General features: G+C 36.2%; 1 protein-coding gene and 1 long non-coding RNA gene across 3 annotated transcripts; both read left to right on the top strand.

The window, feature by feature from the left end:
* Positions 1 to 2,318: 2,318 nt before the first annotated feature.
* acer2 (alkaline ceramidase 2) lies at positions 2,319 to 10,826 on the top strand. 2 transcript variants are annotated; one of them, XM_046852496.1, is made up of 7 exons: positions 2,319 to 2,931; positions 3,174 to 3,288; positions 4,622 to 4,763; positions 4,908 to 5,045; positions 8,975 to 9,112; positions 9,341 to 9,518; positions 10,706 to 10,826. In XM_046852496.1, exons 1-7 carry the CDS (start codon positions 2,827 to 2,829, stop codon positions 10,778 to 10,780), a joined length of 891 nt encoding a protein of 296 aa, XP_046708452.1. In that variant the 5' UTR covers positions 2,319 to 2,826; the 3' UTR covers positions 10,781 to 10,826. The 2 variants fall into 2 exon arrangements, with proteins under 2 accessions (XP_046708452.1, XP_046708453.1); XM_046852497.1 differs by having other exon boundaries at positions 2,322 to 2,931; positions 9,341 to 10,807.
* Positions 10,827 to 17,685: 6,859 nt separating this feature from the next.
* LOC124387329 lies at positions 17,686 to 19,856 on the top strand. The gene is made up of 3 exons (XR_006926140.1): positions 17,686 to 17,756; positions 19,258 to 19,491; positions 19,719 to 19,856. It is a non-coding gene; the product is annotated as an uncharacterized LOC124387329 (long non-coding RNA).
* Positions 19,857 to 20,361: the final 505 nt, after the last annotated feature.

The following is a 20,361-nucleotide window of genomic DNA, read 5'->3' as shown; positions in this document are numbered from 1 at the left end:
TGCTTGTGTTTTGTCTAATTTACTTTATTAGGAACACCACCATACACTAGCTGTTCATTTTATTAGGAACACCTTCAACACTAGCTGTTCATTTTATTAGGAACACCACCATTCACTACTTGTTCACTTTATTAGGAAAGCCTGCATTCACTGACCGTTCAATTTATTAGGAACACCTCTATCCAATAGCTGTTTACTTTATTAGGAACATCTCCACACACTAGCTGTTTATTTTAATAGGAACACCACCATACACTAGCTGTTCGTTCTATTAGGAACACCACCATACACTACCTGTTCACTTTATTAAGAACACCACCATGCACTACCTGTTCACTTTATTAGGAACACCACCATACACTAGAGCAGGGGTCACCAACCTTTTTGAAACTGAGAGCTACTTCTTGGGTACCGAATTAATGTGAAGGGCTACCAGTTTGACACACACAGTTTTCAGTTTGATCTGAAATACTAAATTTGCTCAATTTACCTTTTATTACATGTTATTATAAATAATTAATGATATTTATCTATGTGAAGACACTGACCATGTTAATGATTTATCATAATAATTATCAACAATGATTTAACAAAGTAGGAAACAGCTATTTTTAGAAAAGGCCCGTGGGCTACTCAGGTACTCAGGTTGTCTTTGCGGGCACCACGTTGGTGACCCCTGCACTAGACTATCACGCACGTTTCTTAGTAAATAAATGTATACACCACAGTACCACCTAGTGGGCATAAATGATATATTAATGCAAGAAAATAAAAGAAAGCAAATAGAAACGCATCCAGACAATAACAATAACACACTTGTCTTTTTGGTCAGAAGTTACCGTGTTTTTTTTTCTTTGTTGTAAAATTGTAAAATTGTACAATTTACAGAAGCTGTTATTTTTCAGATTTGCACTCTAAGGATGTAAATTTTTATTAGACTGTTTTGTTACTTTGTCTCTTGGGTAGATTTCAGAGCTATTCATTGTAAACCCAACTTTAGATTATTTTGATCTGATATTAAGTCTATTATTACTTCCTTTAAGTACATGTCAGAACCTTCAAACTCAAAAACTCATACTATTCTTGAACTCATTATTTGAAACATTTGATGTTTTATAGTAACAAAGGTATGCTTTTCTATGCTTTTGTAATGTATGTATGCCCCCTCTTTTTACCTCTTCTTTTTTTAATATCTGTTTTTTTTTATTGTTTATTGTTGAGTTCTTGATTGCATTAAAAACATATTTCTTGGTCTGATTTTTAAAACAATATAACTCTCATATATTAAATGGATGATAGATGAAATATTAATATCTGTAAACGTTACATTAGAGAGGGTCTGTGGCTGTGCAACCTTTAAATGTGTAAAAATGTTTTCTGACTCAAATATGAATGGCTTGTATTCAATGATCAACAGATTGTATTTGTATCTCTGTTTATGAATTGTTGTACTGAGTGCAACAATGAGTTTAAAAATAATTAGTGTAAAAAATTTTTTTACTTTTCAGTAACACATTCATACACTAAACATTCATTTTTATTATGAACACCTTTTATTAGGAACAGTTCCCTACATTGACTTTTATTATAACCTTTTTATTAACATTATTTACTAACCTTTTACTTTATTAGGAACACCTTCATACACTTATTTTTCCTTTATTAGGAACACCTCCATATACTAGCTGTTCATTCGATTAGGAAAGCCTGCATTTACTGACCGTTCAATTTATTAGAAACACCTCTATCCAATAGCGGTTCATTTTATTAGGAACACCTTCACACACTAGCTGTTCATTTTATTAGGAACACCTCCACACATCAGCTGTTCATTTTATTAGGAACACCTCCACACACTAGCTGTTCATTTTATTAGGAACACCACCATACACTAGCTGTTCATTTTATTAGGAACACCACCATACACTATCTGTTCATTTTATTAGGAACACCTTCATACACTAGCTGTTCATATTATCAGGAAAGTCTGATACACTAACCTTTTATTTGATTAGGAACACTTTCAGACTCAAACCCCTTCTCTTTATTAGGAACATCTTATTATAACACTTGGAAAACGTTCATACACTTTATACCCAATCACACTAAGTGGTTTACAACAAGTGGTTGCTAATGATATTTGCAGTGGTATCCATTAGGATTATTGTGTGATTGTTCCAGCATTGTGGAAGTGTTTTTTTTTTTCCCCCCACAAGCATTTGCACTCTGCACCTCAGGAATGTTAACACGTGACGCACTAAACAGCCATAACTGGCTATATATGGTGCCGGGGACGCCTGATAAACTTCCTGTTGCACACACATTGCACTACTCAGCCCTGGTATTCACCCTGTTCCCGGTGGCGAAGGATATGAGCTCGGTGTTTATGTTTTTTGCACATTCTTTCGCGATTGACTTTCTCCAAAGTTCGCGACAACAACTACCTGCTGCTGACACGAGTCAAGCAGGAAACTGTGGGCGCTGACACCAGTGCGCATGCGCAGATGCACACGTCGCTGTGTTGTTATCGTTAGTCTGAGTGGGTGAGAGAGAGAGAGAGAGACACGCACACAAAGCGCGTCCCCGTGAACTGGACTTTCACCTCGAGTTGGACACAAAGATGACAAGTCCGGACGAGTGGACCAGCAACCAGAACGAAACGAAAGCGTGGTACAAAAGCAGTTTGACGTTGAAGTTGTCCACGTAAAACTCTTGGCTTTGTGTACGAGCTCCGATCAGCCGCAAAGAGGACTGCGTGGTTTTGTGTGTATGCAAGTGGGCATACAAGCGTGCGTGCATGTGTGTGTGTGTGTTTGTGGTTAAGCCATGAGTGTACGGTTGTGGGATCAGCTCCAGGCTGGGAGCTCGGAGGTGGACTGGTGTGAAGGGAATTATCTGATCTATTCAGGAATAGCAGAGTTTTATAATACGGTACGACTCAGGTTCATCCGAGCTTCATCACTCCATCACCAGTGTCATATTACTGTCATCATGTATAATTTGTATAACATCACATACTCCATTCTGTTCTTGGTGTACTTCAGGTTAAGCTGTACTTTAAGCAGCCATGTCAGCTGTAGTTAAATATAGCCTCGGCGATGTGTAACATTTCTCTCTCCTTTTTCCCCCTCTTTCTCTTCTTTCTACACACATCTATCTGCGTTTCTCTTTAGATCAGCAACTTTTTATTCTTCATTCTGCCCCCTATTCTGATGTGGCTTTTCCGTCAGTACGCCACGCATTTCAACAGCGGAATCTATCTCATCTGGACCCTCCTAGTGGTGGTCGGTAAGTTTCCTGACCTGGAGTAACCTCTGTGAGGAACTTACACAAGAGTTGGCCTGGCTCTGTGCACCAGAGGTCACGACCTTTTGTGGCTTTTGTTGTTGTTGTTGTTGTTGTTGTTGTTGGATTATTTGGGACATGAGGCAGATAGAAGCACAGAATCTCTGTAAAAGCTACTGAGAATGTTTTTTATTTTGATAGAAATCCTTCTTCTGAAATCCAGCTTGGTTTAGATGGTAGACCGTCTTTGCCGTCTTGCTTATGACTTGACTAAAGCGGTCAATACATTTTTTTCCCCAGCAAAACGAATAAGCGAAATCTATTTCTGCATTTCCTTTTTTTTTTTTTTTTTGACTCCTTTTAATGTGTTTTATTTATTTTAAAAATAAGCCGCTGGGGAAAATGTTCATTGAGAAGTGGCCACAAATAGCAGCAAGGCCACATTTAAGAACAGTGACCTTCTCAGACTGAGTGGAGTTCACTGGAAAACAACAGTCACCTCTTGTTTCATTTGTCATTCTCACGCTGTTTGAGTAAAAACACACTTCAGTTTGACTTTTATCAATGTAGTGCTTATGTTTGCTGATCTTTCAACGGTTTGACAGATATCTTTTGTGTGAAGACACCAGTCTAAACACAACCAGCGTTGGTTAGACCAGATTGTAATACTACATGATGGTATCTTTAACTTCCACTCTGTCCAAACCCCAAACCATAAATCCTCATCAGCAAATCTCGACCTAAGTAATTCTTTGTTCTTTATATATATATTTATATAAATATATAAATAACAGATTATTATGGGACTTTGTTATGACTGACTACAGTATGAATAACAAAGAGATTGGAAATAAACCGCAGTATTTGGGAATTATACTATTAGCTGTGTCTGCTTTGAAATTGTAGCAGCCGTTTGTCTTTATTAGTCTTGGTTGTGAGAGTAAAATGAAGTACTTGCGAGGAAAAAAATGCTGACACAATTTTTCGCATTCTCTGGGTTGTTTGTAAAGCAGTTCCTGTAAGTGTCTGAAAGGCATGACTTCAGTTTAAAAGAATGAAAGAAAATCTTCTGTCACAAACACTTCCTTTGTAGGATCTACAGATTTTTTGGTGTATTCAATTGTTTGATGATGTGTGTATATGTGATTGTGTTAGCGAGAAATCATTCATTTATAATTGTTCTTGTAATCCCTCATAATATTCCCATTAGTGTTTACTATTGTAGTGAGGTATATATATTATTTTTTTCCAAAAGAAAATAATGTCCTTTATAGGTCAATATGCTACGTGTCCTGATTGTGTTGTAAAAGAGAAACTCAATGTAAATCTTTTACAGGGATTGGCTCTGCATATTTTCACGCTACTCTGAGTTTCCTGGGACAGATGCTTGATGAATTAGCAATATTATGGGTACTCATGTGTGCCATTGGCATGTGGTTCCCCAAGAGATACCTGCCCAGGATTTTCCGTAGAGACAGGTGAGACCATATCGCATCTCATGTGCTACTTTACCAGCTGTATGAGTTTAATGAAATTTCAGTATTATTGTATCTGCATTTTTATGCCACCATTCTGTGTTCAGAAGAGTGTCTTTTATTTCTTCTGTCTTTCTGTTTCTCCAGATCAAGGTTTAAATTGGTTGTAGGAATCTTCTCTGGGATCACCACTGTTCTGGCCTTCATCAAACCAGCCATTAACTCGATTTCATTAATGACATTGGGGATTCCATGCACAGCTCTTCTAATCACAGAACTTAAGAGGTCAGTGATTTTAACACATTTCACAAAACATTCAGGATATGATATTGGCTTTTCAGAACTAATAATCCGATACTAATATCTGATAAACTTCTTATTTAGTTGTCAATGCTGAAGTAGACTTAAACATTATTTCTCCACATAGACATGCAGAGTGAGTAGCTAACCATAGTTTCTTCAAAACTGCAATATCAACAAAGCATGAGTTATATGGACTCAACACATTTTGCTTTTTAACCAAATTGTCTTGTAAGCTATGTAAGGATTAAGGCATGATATACTGTTTCAGGAAAAAAATTGAATAACAGGGTGGTATAACGTGGCCTGGTGCTACACTCATAGGTTTTTTTGCCTATTAAAGAATGACACATCTTACAACTTATCCATGTTACATTTAATGTTAAGGAACAAAACATTTTCCTGTTCTATCTTTTTAATAAGCTTTTTTCATGTTACTGAGAAACAATACAACCTTCTTTCTTTACCAGTTACTCCTTACAACGCACTGACATTTGAGGCTAATTTTATACATGCTAAATAAACTGTGGAAACTATTTCAATTGTACTTGTATATAGTTATGTATAATAGGTTGTGTTGGTAGCTGTTATTACTCAGGCTTATATACAAGGAAGGCCTGGTCTCTTACATTGCATATTGCATTCACAGAGTCTGTGAAACATATCCTTTTTTTTGTCAGCTTTAATTTAGCTGTTTTTCTTCATTTGTATGCTTTACTGACAATTCAGATGTAAGTGAAAAGTGTTAAGAAATCTCCTTAATATCAGCAAATGTTCTTATCATTATTTCCTAGACAAATTATTTAAATTTAAACAAGAATGCTAGGGTTATAGATTGATTCATTTGTCTCGATTAACATCATGTATACATCTTGTATACATCATGTCAACATTACCAGATCTGGACATGATACAGTGTTCGGTAGGACACTGAGGTATACAGTATGTACCCTAAGTGTTAATTTCCAGGCTCTTTTTTTTAAAGATGTTGTGTAGCATGACATCATTTTTCTCAGTAGAGGAAGTCTAGTTCCTATCATCTGCTTTACTCAGCTGTGTTTCACTGCATGTAGGGACAGTTTGTTCCACTTCTGCTCTGAAACATGTCATGGGCTCACATAAGTAACTTTTTTACGTTTTTAATGACTCTACAGAATATTTGATTATAAAACCAAAGAAGATATTTTTTTATGTTTTCCTTGTTTCCTTGTTAAAACTTACTAAAAATAGACATGCTTGTTTTATATACCAATGAAATAATATCCTTCTGTAGGATGTATAGTGTTTAGAATTTGTTACTTAGGGTTGCTATCTGCATTTGCTCTATTAAATGATATTAATCAGGACACATCCTGCCTCACCTCATCCGCTGTCTCTCACTCATTTTCCAGGCATGTTTTTCTTTCCTGCATATAGATTCCTTATATTTGTTTTTTTCACTTAGTAGCTTTAGTTCTTAAACGCACTTAATTCATTAGATAGAAGAAAATACTCGTATTTTGGAGATGAATATTGAGGTTCCCTTCTTTAAGATCTTATTTAGATGTAAATGTTTATCACCTTCTTTTAAATCACGGTTTGTCAGATTAATTATACATGCATAGGATTTGATATATTTGAATGAACTTCATAAACCGTATTCCTACATTTATTATAACTTTGCTGTTCACTGACTTGCATTTCACACTTCTCTGCTGGAGTTTTGCTCCAATGTCCATATTTCCTCCACTCCCTCTTTCTTCTTCCTGTTCTCTCATTGCTGGGGCATTTGGCAGACCATAATATTCTGACATTGTTATCCTAGTGCCTCAGGATTTAGTGTCAGTTACTGAGGCTAACACGCATGACAGCGGAGACAACACTGGCGCTAACAAACCCCATGAAGGAATTCAAGCAAATTCATACAAGGGTCGTGTTCTGGAATGGGTGGATTGTCTATTAAGATATAAAGCATATTTGACTGCTTTATGTTTTCCATATCAGGCCTTAGGAAAAAGTCATTTTTAACAGTCTAAATGCATCATGCGATGGGGGCGATGAGTGGGATTTTTTTTTATCAGTGCCAGTCGATTGCATGAGCATAAAAATAAGTACAGGAGCAGTAGCTCAATAAAGATACAAAATAATTCACTGAATTAATATAATTAGTGAACAAAAAGTTACTTATTACATTTGATGTTATAATATCTTTGCAGAAGGGTGAAGGTTGTTCCACTAAAATTTTATAGTGTGGTAGTAGAGATTTGTAATTATTCTGCCACAAGAGCTTTAGTACTGATGAAGGGTGAGGAGGACTGGGGTTCACTCAGTGTTCCAATTAATCTCAAAGGTGTTTTGTTGGGTTGAGATCAGAGCTCTATAGCAGTCCACTCAAGATCTTCCACTCCAACCCATTTAAACCATATCTTCATAGAACTGGCTTAATGCTGAGGGACATTGTCATGCTGGAATAGATTTGGGTCTCCTAGTTTAATTAAGAAAAATTTTATTGTACCGCATTGACATCCTGTTCAGTTGTGTGCCTCCAACATTGTGGTAACAGTTTGTGGAAGAATCACATATGGATGGTAAAGTCAGGTGTCCTAATGCTTTTGTCCATCAAGTATACTTGTATTCATTAGTACAAAGCGTTTCTCCTGAACCATGGTGTAAAGCACCAGTCCGTGGATCAATAGGTACCGCACAGAAAGAATACAAAACACATTATTTCCTTTTTATTTATTATCTGATTCTGAACAATGTTTTATTTTGGAAAATAGATTCTCTACCCCACATGTGTCTATGACTCACTCCTAATGCATATAAAGATGCCTCGGTCACATGTCTTACCTCCATCCGCTACCTTCTTAAAGGGCTAAAACAGTGGATTCATGTTTATTATTATATTTAGAAAATACCAGTTTTTATGCCTGTCGTATAATTTTATTTTGTTGTATTTATCCGCCACACCTTAAAGGCTGGTCCGTGAAAATATTCTCTGACATTAATCAGTGGCGCAAAAAAGGTGTGGGGCCGCTGGTGTAAAGCACATTAGTATGCAAAACTGCACAGTACAAGATAAAAGTATGTGCGATCAATTCAGAATAAAAAAATGCACAGACCAAAACCACATGAATCAGTAAAAACAGAACATGGGTTTAAACTGTAAAATTAAGTTAAACTGAAATAAAACCCCTCAATTATCAACAGTATACAGTATAAAGAAATGTAATGTTAGTCGTTTGGGTTTCAGTTGTTTGCTTGGTTTTGTTAAATTATTTCATTTATGTTAAATTTCAAAGGAGAAATGTTTATCTATCTCCTTTGTCTGTCAAAGGCATTGCATTAACTAAAGCATTTAAAAGGCCTGAAGTGTTGTTTTTAAACAGGAAACTCCTTGATTTTGATTGGGTCTTAATTTATAATTTGCAAATAGTGTTTCAAAAAGCGTGTTTATTGCTACTCTGCATTGTTAATTAGAAATACATTTAGCAATGTTGATTTTTTTTCTTTCTCAAACACCAAAGCATGTACTCAAGTAATAATAATAATAATAATAATAATAATAATAATAATAATAAAACATTTACATTTGCGGCATTTAGCAGACGCCCTTGTCCAGAGCGACGTACAAAACAACACGGTATACCACAGTACTGTATATAGTGCTTGCATGCCTGTTTAAATAAAGGAGACTCCCCTGTGTTAGAGAAAGTGTTTGTAGGTGTGTTTGTATAGATAAGAGAGATTAGGGTGAACAGACTTGGTCTTAAACCAAGTTTTCTTTTTTTCCCCCCACAAAACTGTTTTACAGGATGTCCCAAAGGTTATAAAGTTATAAAGGCTAAACATATACAATATAAATTAAGTATGAAATATTGTTTAAAAATTATTTTCCCCTTTTGTAAATGTGTGTTTGTATTTGTTTTGTATAGGTGCGAGAATCTGCGCGTGTTTAAACTAGGCCTGCTCGCTGGTCTGTGGTGGACTTTAGCACTCATGTGCTGGATCAGTGACCGGATATTTTGTGAAATGTGGTCATCTGTAAACTTCCCATACCTCCACTGTGCCTGGTGAGTGCACATCTGTATCAGCTCTGTATGTTTAAATTGAACACAAGTAGCACACTGGCATTCTTCACACAGTGTCTTCTCACAAGACACTCATTTGACCATTTTCTTGGAGTGCACATAAATGAAATAGTGGAGAAAGCTGTAATTCAGTCTCACTCTTGATTGAAATAAACAGTATTTTAAAGCTATATTTTGATGCATACAATGTTATTTGTTACTTCTCTATAGGCACATTCTGATCTGCCTGGCCTCCTACCTTGGCTGTGTGTGCTTTGCTTACTTCGATGCAGCCTCCGAAGCTCCAGAACAAGGCCCGGTGTTGAAATTCTGGCCCAGTGAAAAGTGGGCCTTTATTGGAGTGCCTTACGTAACTCTACTTTGTGTTCACCGCAAGCCATCCATCAAGGTGACATGATCAGCTGGCGATGCTTCAAATTTTGGCTGTCAGTGCACTTTTACAGATGAACTATTTTTCAGACTGAGAATTTAGTGGTCTATAAAGTGTTTTGTTTGTATTGTTAATTTATATATTTTCCTTAAGCATATATTGTCATACAATTTTTCCAGACATGACAGAAACCTTTTTTTGTTGTTGTTGTTCTTTGGACCCACGCACAAAATGAACATTTCTTTACGTCTGTAAGGAAAAAAAAAATTCCCCCTGAAATGATATTGTTTGTTACCCGTGCACATTGCATTTGAGAATGCATATCACCCATAGTACTTCCTAATAGTGTGCTTGTTAATGTGGAGAACTCGCTGGCTCAGGGATAAAGGAATGAGAGATAGGTGACAGGTTCTCCAACAAAAAATGCCTTTATTTTGCCACTTTTTACATTCACTTTCCATTGTCTCAATGCACGCACACGTGTACACTGTTTTGTGTTTTCTCTCCTGAGTCTCTCGTCCCTTATCCTTTTATCCTCCCCAGCTACCACTTAGTTTTTTTTCTTTATTACTAATGACTTCTTTTCATTATTTGAGTGTAAAAATGGAAATAATAAACTAAAATGAAAGCACAATTTATCAGCATTCAACCAATATTTTCAGGGTCTTTAGACTTGCTGGTCTAATGTTTAGTCATATCCAGTTGTGTGAACCCAGTGGTTATCTGTATGAAGAAGTACAATTAATGAATTAATATTTTTTGCCATAATGCAATTTTACACAATTTTAGAATGTGAGCTATTTTTGTAATGCTGTATAGCACAATGTACTATGTAAAGTATTGCACGGAACTGCATAATAATCAAGTGTTCTTGCAAAATACAAACAAACAAACAAACAAATCCTCCATGTTTCCTGAGGGAATGTCTTGCATGCTCTGTTATACAGAAGCAGAAAACTCTAAAGTCCGTTTGTAGATGGTTTTAATTGAATATTTGATTGAAAGTTGATCTCATTTCTCAACACGTTTGCAGTAAACCAGCTTTGCAATGTTTTTCTATAACTTAAGATTTACTTTAAGTGTCAGACAAAGGCATCATTATTTCAGAGGATAAATTGCTTTGTTTAAATTAAATCTGTTTGTTTTTTTGTAAATGCTGATTTAAAATAGTCTTTTTGTAAGTAAAGACAAAACTGTTTTTACAGGACACAGCACAGAACCTCAGTACACGTCCCTCCTGTACTCGGAAGCAGACAAGAGGACTTTTTTCAAGTTTGTAAAAAAATAAATAAATTCTGATAAATGATTGTATTTTGTCAAATGTTATGACTTGTTTTGTTTTATTTATGTAATTAAGTTATTCCATATTACCAGTTTTATTTTGGTCTAATGTATAGAAAGGTGTAATGTATGTTAAAATCTTTTAACCATAGATTTATTATACCCGGACTACTACATAAATGTTTTCCCCTTTTTAAATGACCTTTTCTAGAACTATTAAGTTTACGTTATTCTTTATATATATATATATATATATATATATATATATATATATATATATATATATATATAGTACAGACCAAAAGTTTGGACACACCTTCTCATTCAAAGAGTTTTCTTTATTTTCATGACTATGAAAATTGTAGATTCACACTGAAGGCATCAAAACTATGAATTAACACATGTGGAATTATATACATAACAAAAAAGTGTGAAACAACTGAAAAATGTCATATTCTAGGTTCTTCTAAGTAGCCACCTTTTGCTTTGATTACTGCTTTGCACACTCTTGGCATTCTCTTGATGAGCTTCAAGAGGTAGTCACCTGAAATGGTCTTCCAACAGTCTTGAAGGAGTTTCCCCGAGAGATCTTTTTTTTTTTTTTATATTTCATCTTGCATGTCAATATTTTCCGTTAACAATTTGGTATAGTACTGTGTTGGAAATGACCAGGAGTTGGGGCAAATGTTTAAAATGTAAGAGCAAGAACTTGCTCATCAATTTCATTTACATTAAATACATTTGCACATCAATTTCAGGTAATTTACTATAGAAATAGCTGTCTATCATCTATAACACACAACTCAAATATGGAACAAAAATGTGGACTGAGGTCCTGAAGAGTGGTTTGAGAACCATTACGGAAAAATTTGCTTTTAGTTTTTTTGCAGGTAGGACAGACGAAGTCTGATCCAAGTAGTTGGTGCATGTACTTAACAATACCAATATCTGCATTCATACGGTACTATTTACTTAGTATTTGCAAGTCCCAGTACAGCAGAGCTGGTATTCTGGATCATTGAAGAAACAACATTTGTTTCAGATAAAAGCATCAGCCAATAGTGCAAATCTAAGTCATATAATATTAATTGAAAACTGTTTTATATAAAAAAAAACCCACAGTGTACATTTCAGGAATGTTATATACATGTAACAAATATATATTTGTGTGTGAGTGCAAGATTAGTGTCTTGAGGTAAATATAAAGCACAACATAAAGCAAAAGCATTTAAATTATTAATTTATTCTTATTGTATTCATTCTGATTTATTTGTAATAATAATAATTATTATTATGAATTATTATTTTGTTACTAACCAACACTAAACTGTTAAAATGTAGAGCTTTCAAAACTAAGCTGTGAGGCTTTGATGATCTCTCCAGTTTTTCCAATCTCCTATTGAAACGAGAAGACCTACCTTTTCCTGAAAACGTACTTAAACTCGCATTTGTCCCGTTTTGCCGTCTTTGTTTAAAAGAAAATCCTCCGAGTTGTAGGCTGATGGGATCTTAAGTTTGTAATCTAGCAAATCGATTTATTCATTGATAGAGACTCAAAGCACTTCTGTAGCTCTGGATAAGGGCGTCTGCTAAATACCGTAAAAGTAAAATCTCTCTATTTCTTGCCATCTCCATCCAAGTCTCATTTCGGGTGTCCTGAAGTCCTTAATGATGTGATTTGTCACCTTCTTACTAAACGCACCTGAAAAAGACAATTACAGAGTGAAACACAAAAAAATACACATGGTGCAATATGAGAATACAGAACAAAACCATGTTTGTTGAAGGGCTGGTGATGGAAATAATTTTTCTATGCACATGCATGTCCTCCATCATTATATGGCACATGGTATCTCTTTTACAAAAATACAAAAATGTATTTTGTACATCCATAATCTGTCGTGATTTCATTATGTCTTTTATAAGTGATGTCACTGGGAATATTTTATGTAATTGCGGCCTAACAGACCATTTCCTGTACAAATTCTTGAATGATGATATTGGGAGAATACACCCTACATCTTGCATAACTTCTAGACATTTTGACAACCAAACTCGTAAAAGCTGACATACTTTACTACAGTAATGGGTGGCTTGATTTGATATTTCTTCAAATGTCTTGTCCAAGTCAGGACAGTGGCCACGTTTCTTCTGATCACGTTTTTTCGCTTTCCTTCGTTCCATCATACAATGAGATACTTAACACAGTCTTCTGGAAAATGGTGCAGTCGATTTTACTCTGTAAGAAAACACACAGTGTTCAGATACTATAACAGATTTCTTGTAAAGGAAGAGAAAAATATGGAAAAAGGTACAACATTCAAGAAAAACAAAAAGTTTTTTTTTTTTACATGATACTTCAGTTCATACCATTAATGCAGGATCTCAACTTTTGGTGAATGATGACTGGACAAGTCTTTAATGAGAGCCGGTCTCAATACCACAACAACAAACCCCCCATCTCTCACTGACTTATGCCTAAATATAAGTGCTGGGTGGTCGTTCACGAACGATTTTGATGTGTAGCATAAGACTCGTTCAAAATGAACTGAATGCACCAAAATACCATCACATCCGAACCGAATTCTTCACCAAAATGAATCTGATCATCCTCGACGTGAACTTCAACCTCCATCACCCCCGAAAAGCTGCCCCACTCCATACACACCATAAACTGAGGGACAGTGTGTGACCTTTTAGTGTATGCAACACACACACACACACACACACACACACACACACACACACACACACACAATCCTCCACATACACCTACACGCTTATATGTATATACGTTGTTTTTTTTATTTTATTACATTTCCAATTTTTCTTTTTTTAATTAAAACTACTTATTTTATTTATTAAGTCGTGACTCACGAGAAAACAAGAAAAAAATTCATGGGCCTCAAAATTTGCTGACAATACTTTTTGAGAGAGAGAGAGAGAGAGAGAGAGAGAGAGAGAGAGAGACGCGTGCGGAGGAAGGGGACGGGGCCAAAGCGGCATCCTTTCACACACGTGAACCCGGAAATCACGTGACCCAAATTTGTTTCCCCACGCATCAACGCTCTCCCACAGAGCAGCAGTAGCAGCAACAGCTGTAACAGCACTGTATAAATAGATCTAGTTTCGTTCTCTCTTAACAGACATTAAAAACTAAATCCTGTTCTACATACCACCTACAAATGTACCAAACATAAAGATTTGTAATATGTTGACTTATGAAATATGACGTCTATTTGTTTGTTGGTTTTCATTGCATTTGCCTGACCTCTGATCTAGTACCATCAAACTGCATGTTATTATACTGTAATATTAATCCAATATTCATGTGCATGTATTTGTTCTTTTATAATTTAATCAATTAATCAAGCCATTTATTTAGTAAGTAATTAACCACTAGAGAACAGAGCCTAGACTACATAATTCACTAATACTGGACAGTACAGCAATAATATCCAAAAGACAGAACTGAAAATAATAAACAATAGGTCATATTAAATGCTCATAAAATATCCTACATCTGTTATATATGTTAGCTTGTTTTCATTTGACCTCTGAGCTCTGTTCTTGTGCCAGCAAATGCAATTTTGCAAAGAATTAATAAAATAAATTAATAATCAAATGCTGTAGAATTGTGGCTAAACTACATGATTACCTAATATAAAAGTGAAATTCAACACTTGATCAGAAATAAGAAGGTGAAAAGATCCATCTTTATGTTACATATAAAAGTAACAATTGCAGTGTTCTTCTTCTTTCAGTTGCTCCCATTAGGGTTCACCACAGCAGATCATCTGTCCCCATACTACTCTGTCCTCAACATCTGCCTCTTTCAAACCAACTACCTGCATGTCTTGAACCACATCCATGAACCCTATTTTGCTCCTTCCTGCTGGCTCCATTGGCTCACCATTCTCCTACTGATATACCCCATGTCCATCCTGTGATACCATGTCCCTCTGCAGATACCCTGCGAGAGTAAAAGGGAAGGTTTATAGGACTGTGGTGAGGCCTGCTATGTTGTATGGTTTAGAGACAGTGGCATTGTTCAAAAGGCAGGAGGCGGAGCTGGAGGTAACAGAGCTGAAGATGTTGAGGTTTTTGTTTGGAGTGATGAGGATGGACAGGATTAGAAACAAGTTTATATTGAGAGACAAGCACATCTAGGACGTTTTTAGGGACAAAGAGAGAGAGAGGCCCAATTGAGATGGTTTGGACATGTGAAGAGGAGGGACATGGTGTATATGTCACTCTTCTCCACCCACTCCACCCTGCCTGCACCGTTTTCTTCACTTCTCTATCACACTCTCCATTACTTTGTACTGTTGACCCCAGGTACCTGAACTCCTCCACCTTCACCACCTCTTCTCCCTGCAACTGCACCACTGCCCTCCATTTTATTCACACACATGTAATCTTTCTTACTCCTACTGACTTTCATTCCCCTTCTCCCCAGCACGTACCTCAACTTTTCCAGGCTCTTCTCCACCTGCTCCCTTCTCTCACCACAAATCACAATCTCATCCACAAACATCATAGTCCAGGGAGACATCTGTCTGACCTCATCCATCAACCTGTTCATCACCACTGCAAACAGGAAATGGATCAGAGCCGATCCTTGATGCAGTCCAACCTCCACCTTGAACCAGTCTGTCATTCCTACTGCACACTTTACTGCTGTCACACTGTCCTCATACATGTCCTGCACCACCCTCACATACTTCTCCTGATGATTTGTGAGAACACTATCCAGGGGTAGGCCTGGACGAAGTGGGAAGATCCACGGAGGGGTGAGGGGCAAGAACAGTGGTCACTGGAACCTCAGGAGCATGTTAAATTTGACTGAGAGAGAGAGAGAGAGAGAGAGAGAGAGAGAGAAGGATATGGATTGTATGTCTCCTTATTGTTGTATTAAAGTTAATAAGTATCACTTTTGCCTCTTTAGAAGGGTGAGGGTTATAAATTCATCTAAATAACTCTTTGATCTCACCTTGGGGTAACCATGGACAATCAACTCTATTTTTTTTCTCACATGGCAAATCTAACACATGTCGATATCACCTTTATAACATCAAAAGAATTTGTAATTTCTATCCACACAGATCACTTAGGTCAGGGGTGTCAAACTCAGTGTAGGTGTAATTATATTTGGCCCACGAGATCATATCAAATGTGTATTAGAGCTGCCCGCCAGTGTATTGCGCAAACACCGCTAATACTACAAATGGCAGAATGCTTTGTTAGTGCATTGGCACGTCAGTCGAGACCGCTGAAAAACTCCGCGTACTCAGCGCTGAATTTACCTGGTGATTTGCCTACTTTGAAGCCCAGAAATGCAGATTTGAACTGCTCAGTAATCTGTTTGTGGTGGACGTGGAAAGCGCACCAACCAACCTCTAAATGGAGCTGATTGAACTCCAGTGTAGAGACACGCTCAAGTCAAAGTACAACTCTGTGTGTGCTGCACAGTTTCCATGTTTCCTCCTCGACACACTGCTCCAACTCCGTGCCCAAGCTGCTCAAATCTCTCTGTGTTCACCAGCACATATCTGTGTGTGTAACTGTTCTCTTTAATGAAGATGAACAAAACACCACTCAGGAGTCTCACTGATGAACATCTTCACTCTATCTGGAGGATTTCCTCAGCTCAGAGCCGAAACCCCAGACATTGATGCACATTGGTTTGAACCAGTGTGCATCAGAGTAAATCAGTGTGTAAAAACTGAGCTTGAATGAATGTTGTCTTTATGCACCTTTTCTACTCCAAGACATGGACTGGTAATAGTTGAAAGATTGCATTTTTTTAATTTAAGGAAATTATTATTATTTTTGGTTGTTTTGTTGTTGCCCTGTGAAAAAAGGTTTACATTAAAAAGGATTGGGATGTCAATAGATAGAGAGAGATGTAATAAGAAACAAATATCACTGATGTGTTTTATTTCAAATTCAATTTCTCATGTGTTTATAATATTAAACTTTGGTTGTTCCAGATTCAGTGTTTATGCAAAACTAAAGTTTGTTTCTATATGAAAAGGTTCAACATTACACATTTGGAGAGACGGGAAAACATGCACAATTGCAGTCAATTTTTCAATAAATATTGAGTTTGGGACCTCAGAGGTTTTTAATTTTGGCCCACTGTGAATTTGAGTTTGACACCCCTGACTTAGGTGCTGGACTGGACTACTACAACTCTTTCCTGGCAGGTCTCCCAACCTTGTAAAGACTTTCAAACTCTGCAACTGATCCGGATTACAGCCCAACACCTTATTATCGAACCTTTCAACACCACCCAACTGCTCTGCTGCCTCCAATGCATTCCTGTAGCTGCCTGCATCAGATTTAAAACATTGATGGCAGCCTACAAAGCCAGAAATGGACCAGCACTCCTCTACCTTACAGCACTTATTTCAGCCTGCACTGCACCATGCTCCTACTTTGCTTACACTATGCTCACAATGTGTTTGCCAAATGATATAAATGTAAACCTAAAAATCACAAAAAAATAATTTGTTAGCAATTCAAATTGTGGCTAATGCTAAATTTTACAAACCTTTAGAGGTTAAATTGTGTTTTCAGGGAAAATGACATAGCCACTGTAAATCTACATCTTTTTAGTATTTTTAAGTAAATTGTACATCTTCTTAGTAAACCATATTCACAGTTTAATATCTAATGTAATACCTAGCAAAGTAATATTAATAGAATGAAATTTCAAATTTCAGCACGCTCCCTAAAACAACTCTGTAGACTTACCATACTTAAGCTTCAGTTAAAAATGATCAAGCAGTTGACCTATTTCTGTTCCACTGGCCTGAGTAAAGGGTTAACAAGCAGTGTTATTATCCAGATCTTGTGATCCTGACTCCAGACATGAAAGAAGGCCTTTATGCAGATAAAGAGGACATTCAGCGCACCCACACTCAGACATTGTCTTAATGCACAACCTACTGAGGAACCCAGCTTACACTGGTGAGCAGAACTTTGTGCATTAGAAAACATGTATACCTTTTTTATACATTATTATTCATTGGTTGTATTTGTCCACAAGTGTAGTTTACTAGGTGTAAGTATGAATTAGTAAACCATTCTTCTTGTGTTATGGATAGAAAGCAAATTTGTTGTTTTGCTTTTTTTGAAATGTTTTATAGAATTGACAGAAATAAGGAAGGTAAATGAAGGTCATGGTTAAAAGAATCATGCAGATGCCTGAATACAGAAAATTAGAAAACAGCGTAATGTTTAAATGAAGAGATTTTACTGAAAGAATGTTGCATTATAAAAATAGGTTACATACGTGTGTAGTACGTTTGTCAGTTTTATCTTCATTTTCCAGATTGAGCTTTAAGAATGTCAGTTTGTATGTGTATAAACTCAAATAACTAGCTACTGATATGATGCAAAGATATGCATAAACTCTAATTTATTTGCAGACATAGCTCTGCTGTTTAGTTGTGGTCACTGCTTTCAATATAGAGCACAGATGCCCAAACATTTTCTTATTAAGGGCCAAAAATGAAACTTGATTGAGGGTCATGGGCTGAGAATAAATGCTGCATTATACCAAACATTATAATAAAATAAATTTTGCTATGGTTCATATCATTTATGACCATAACATTTTTAAATAACTACATAAATAGAAAATTTTAATTTGCAATTTACTTAACTAAAGCAGTTTTACTTTCAAATTGCTAGTTTATTAAAACTTATAGTACAATGAAAAACAATCAAATTTATTCTACAATAGAGTTCAATGCCTATTACAGCATTATAAAATGCAGCATCAGTGATCTCTAATGAGAGACATGAAGTTGGTCTTTGTTTTTCGAAGGTTTTTTGTTTTTGCCTCTTCTTATATATGTTAGCATAAGTTAGCAGGTGTCAGAGGTGTGATTGAGATAACCATGCACATATCTATGCTGGTATTTAAAACAACAACAACAACAACAACAACAACAACAATTATTCCAACCATAAAAACCCAGTCTATCTAATACTAAGACTACAAAACATGACAGCAGCAATAATATATTTATTAGGAAATGAAATCTAAGACATATACAGAGAATCCTATGACACCATACATGAAAATACACACTGTAGAGGGGCGTCTTAAGGTTCAGTAAATAATCAGACTTTTACAAATAGGTGGAAATGTGTGTGCATGATGCCCTGTGATATATCACTTACATTATAGTAATGAATGATGGATTTTAACTGACTGATTTTCTTTACCTTCTCAATACATGATCTCTACTGTCCACTGGGTGTGAATGGGTTTGTAAATGTATGTGCATTGTACTGTGTGATTTATCGATGTATTCCTCCTTCATGACCCATTTTCCTAGGGTCGGCCCAGGTTCACTTAGATTCTGATCAGAATAAAGCAGCTAATGAAGATGAATAAATAAATGAATGAATCTGCTACTAGTAATGCTCCTAAAAAAAATGGTTCTGCATATCAATCTAGAGTATCCGGTGCTGGTCATCACTTCTGATGTGACCTTATACCAAGAGCTAAGGGTATGGAAGTGTGTAAGAGTAGCGTCATGGAACCAGGGCTTCCAGGGAGCTCCGCCATTGAGCCTGGGCTGAAGAGACTCTCCTTTGCATACCAGGGCCTTTTGGAGATTCCTTATGATGTCATTCTCAAACACCGGGACACGCTAGAGGTCCTGGACCTCAGTTACAACCTGCTGGATGAGTATCCTTAAGTGTGCCTGTGTGTTAAAAGATTTAATTATATACATTAATGGCTGTTTAAATTCCAAAATCATTGTATGATACCCAGGACTGTACATAAACACACACCCACAAACCCTCTGGCATGAGAATTTAACACATGGTCATCATATTTTGCCTTATGTGGTGCCTTTTTTGTTTTTATTTTTATAAGCTATAGTCCTTTACTCTGCCATTAACGGAGCCCAGCTCTTCTGGGGGAACTGAACAAGCTAAGCACTCTCATCCTGGATGGCAACAATTATAGCACTCATGTCAAATTTCCTTACATGCCAAGTCTCACCACACTGTGGATCAACAAGAACAAAATCAGTAATCTTCCCATCATTGTCGAGGAGATACACTGCAAGTTTCCCAATATCAGGTAGGCTTTGTTTGGCTATGACTTTTATCTGTATTAATGCTTGATTCATTAGTAAATACATCACAGTAAAATGTTGAATGTGTTGTTGTTACAGAATACTTAGTATGATGAACAATGAGGCAGCACCCAGTTATTTTAATGGAGGCAGTCTGACTCAATACATTGATTACAGGTAAATAAAACAATTCAGAAAAATGTTTTACATATGCAAAACATCTATATTTCAATTGTCTCAAGTGCATTACCAACTTGAGCACATTGCTTTTGGTTTAGGGATTTAATGGTTTTACGGAATAATAAAATAAATAAATAAATAAATAAATAAATAAATAAATAAAACCAGCACATGATTTCAAATGCGTACACTTCTCCATCTAGTGGTCAATATGTATATAGATATACTGTTTACTTAAAGCCGTACAGTTTACTCTGATTTAATAATAAAATAAACACATGCCTTAATAATAG

The sequence above is a fragment of the Silurus meridionalis genome, chromosome 6 (assembly GCF_014805685.1).
Source record: "Silurus meridionalis isolate SWU-2019-XX chromosome 6, ASM1480568v1, whole genome shotgun sequence".
Classification (NCBI taxonomy): Eukaryota; Metazoa; Chordata; class Actinopteri; order Siluriformes; family Siluridae; genus Silurus; species Silurus meridionalis.
The sequence above is the reverse complement of the archived record's forward strand: the minus strand, read 5'-3'. Positions and strand labels throughout refer to the sequence as shown.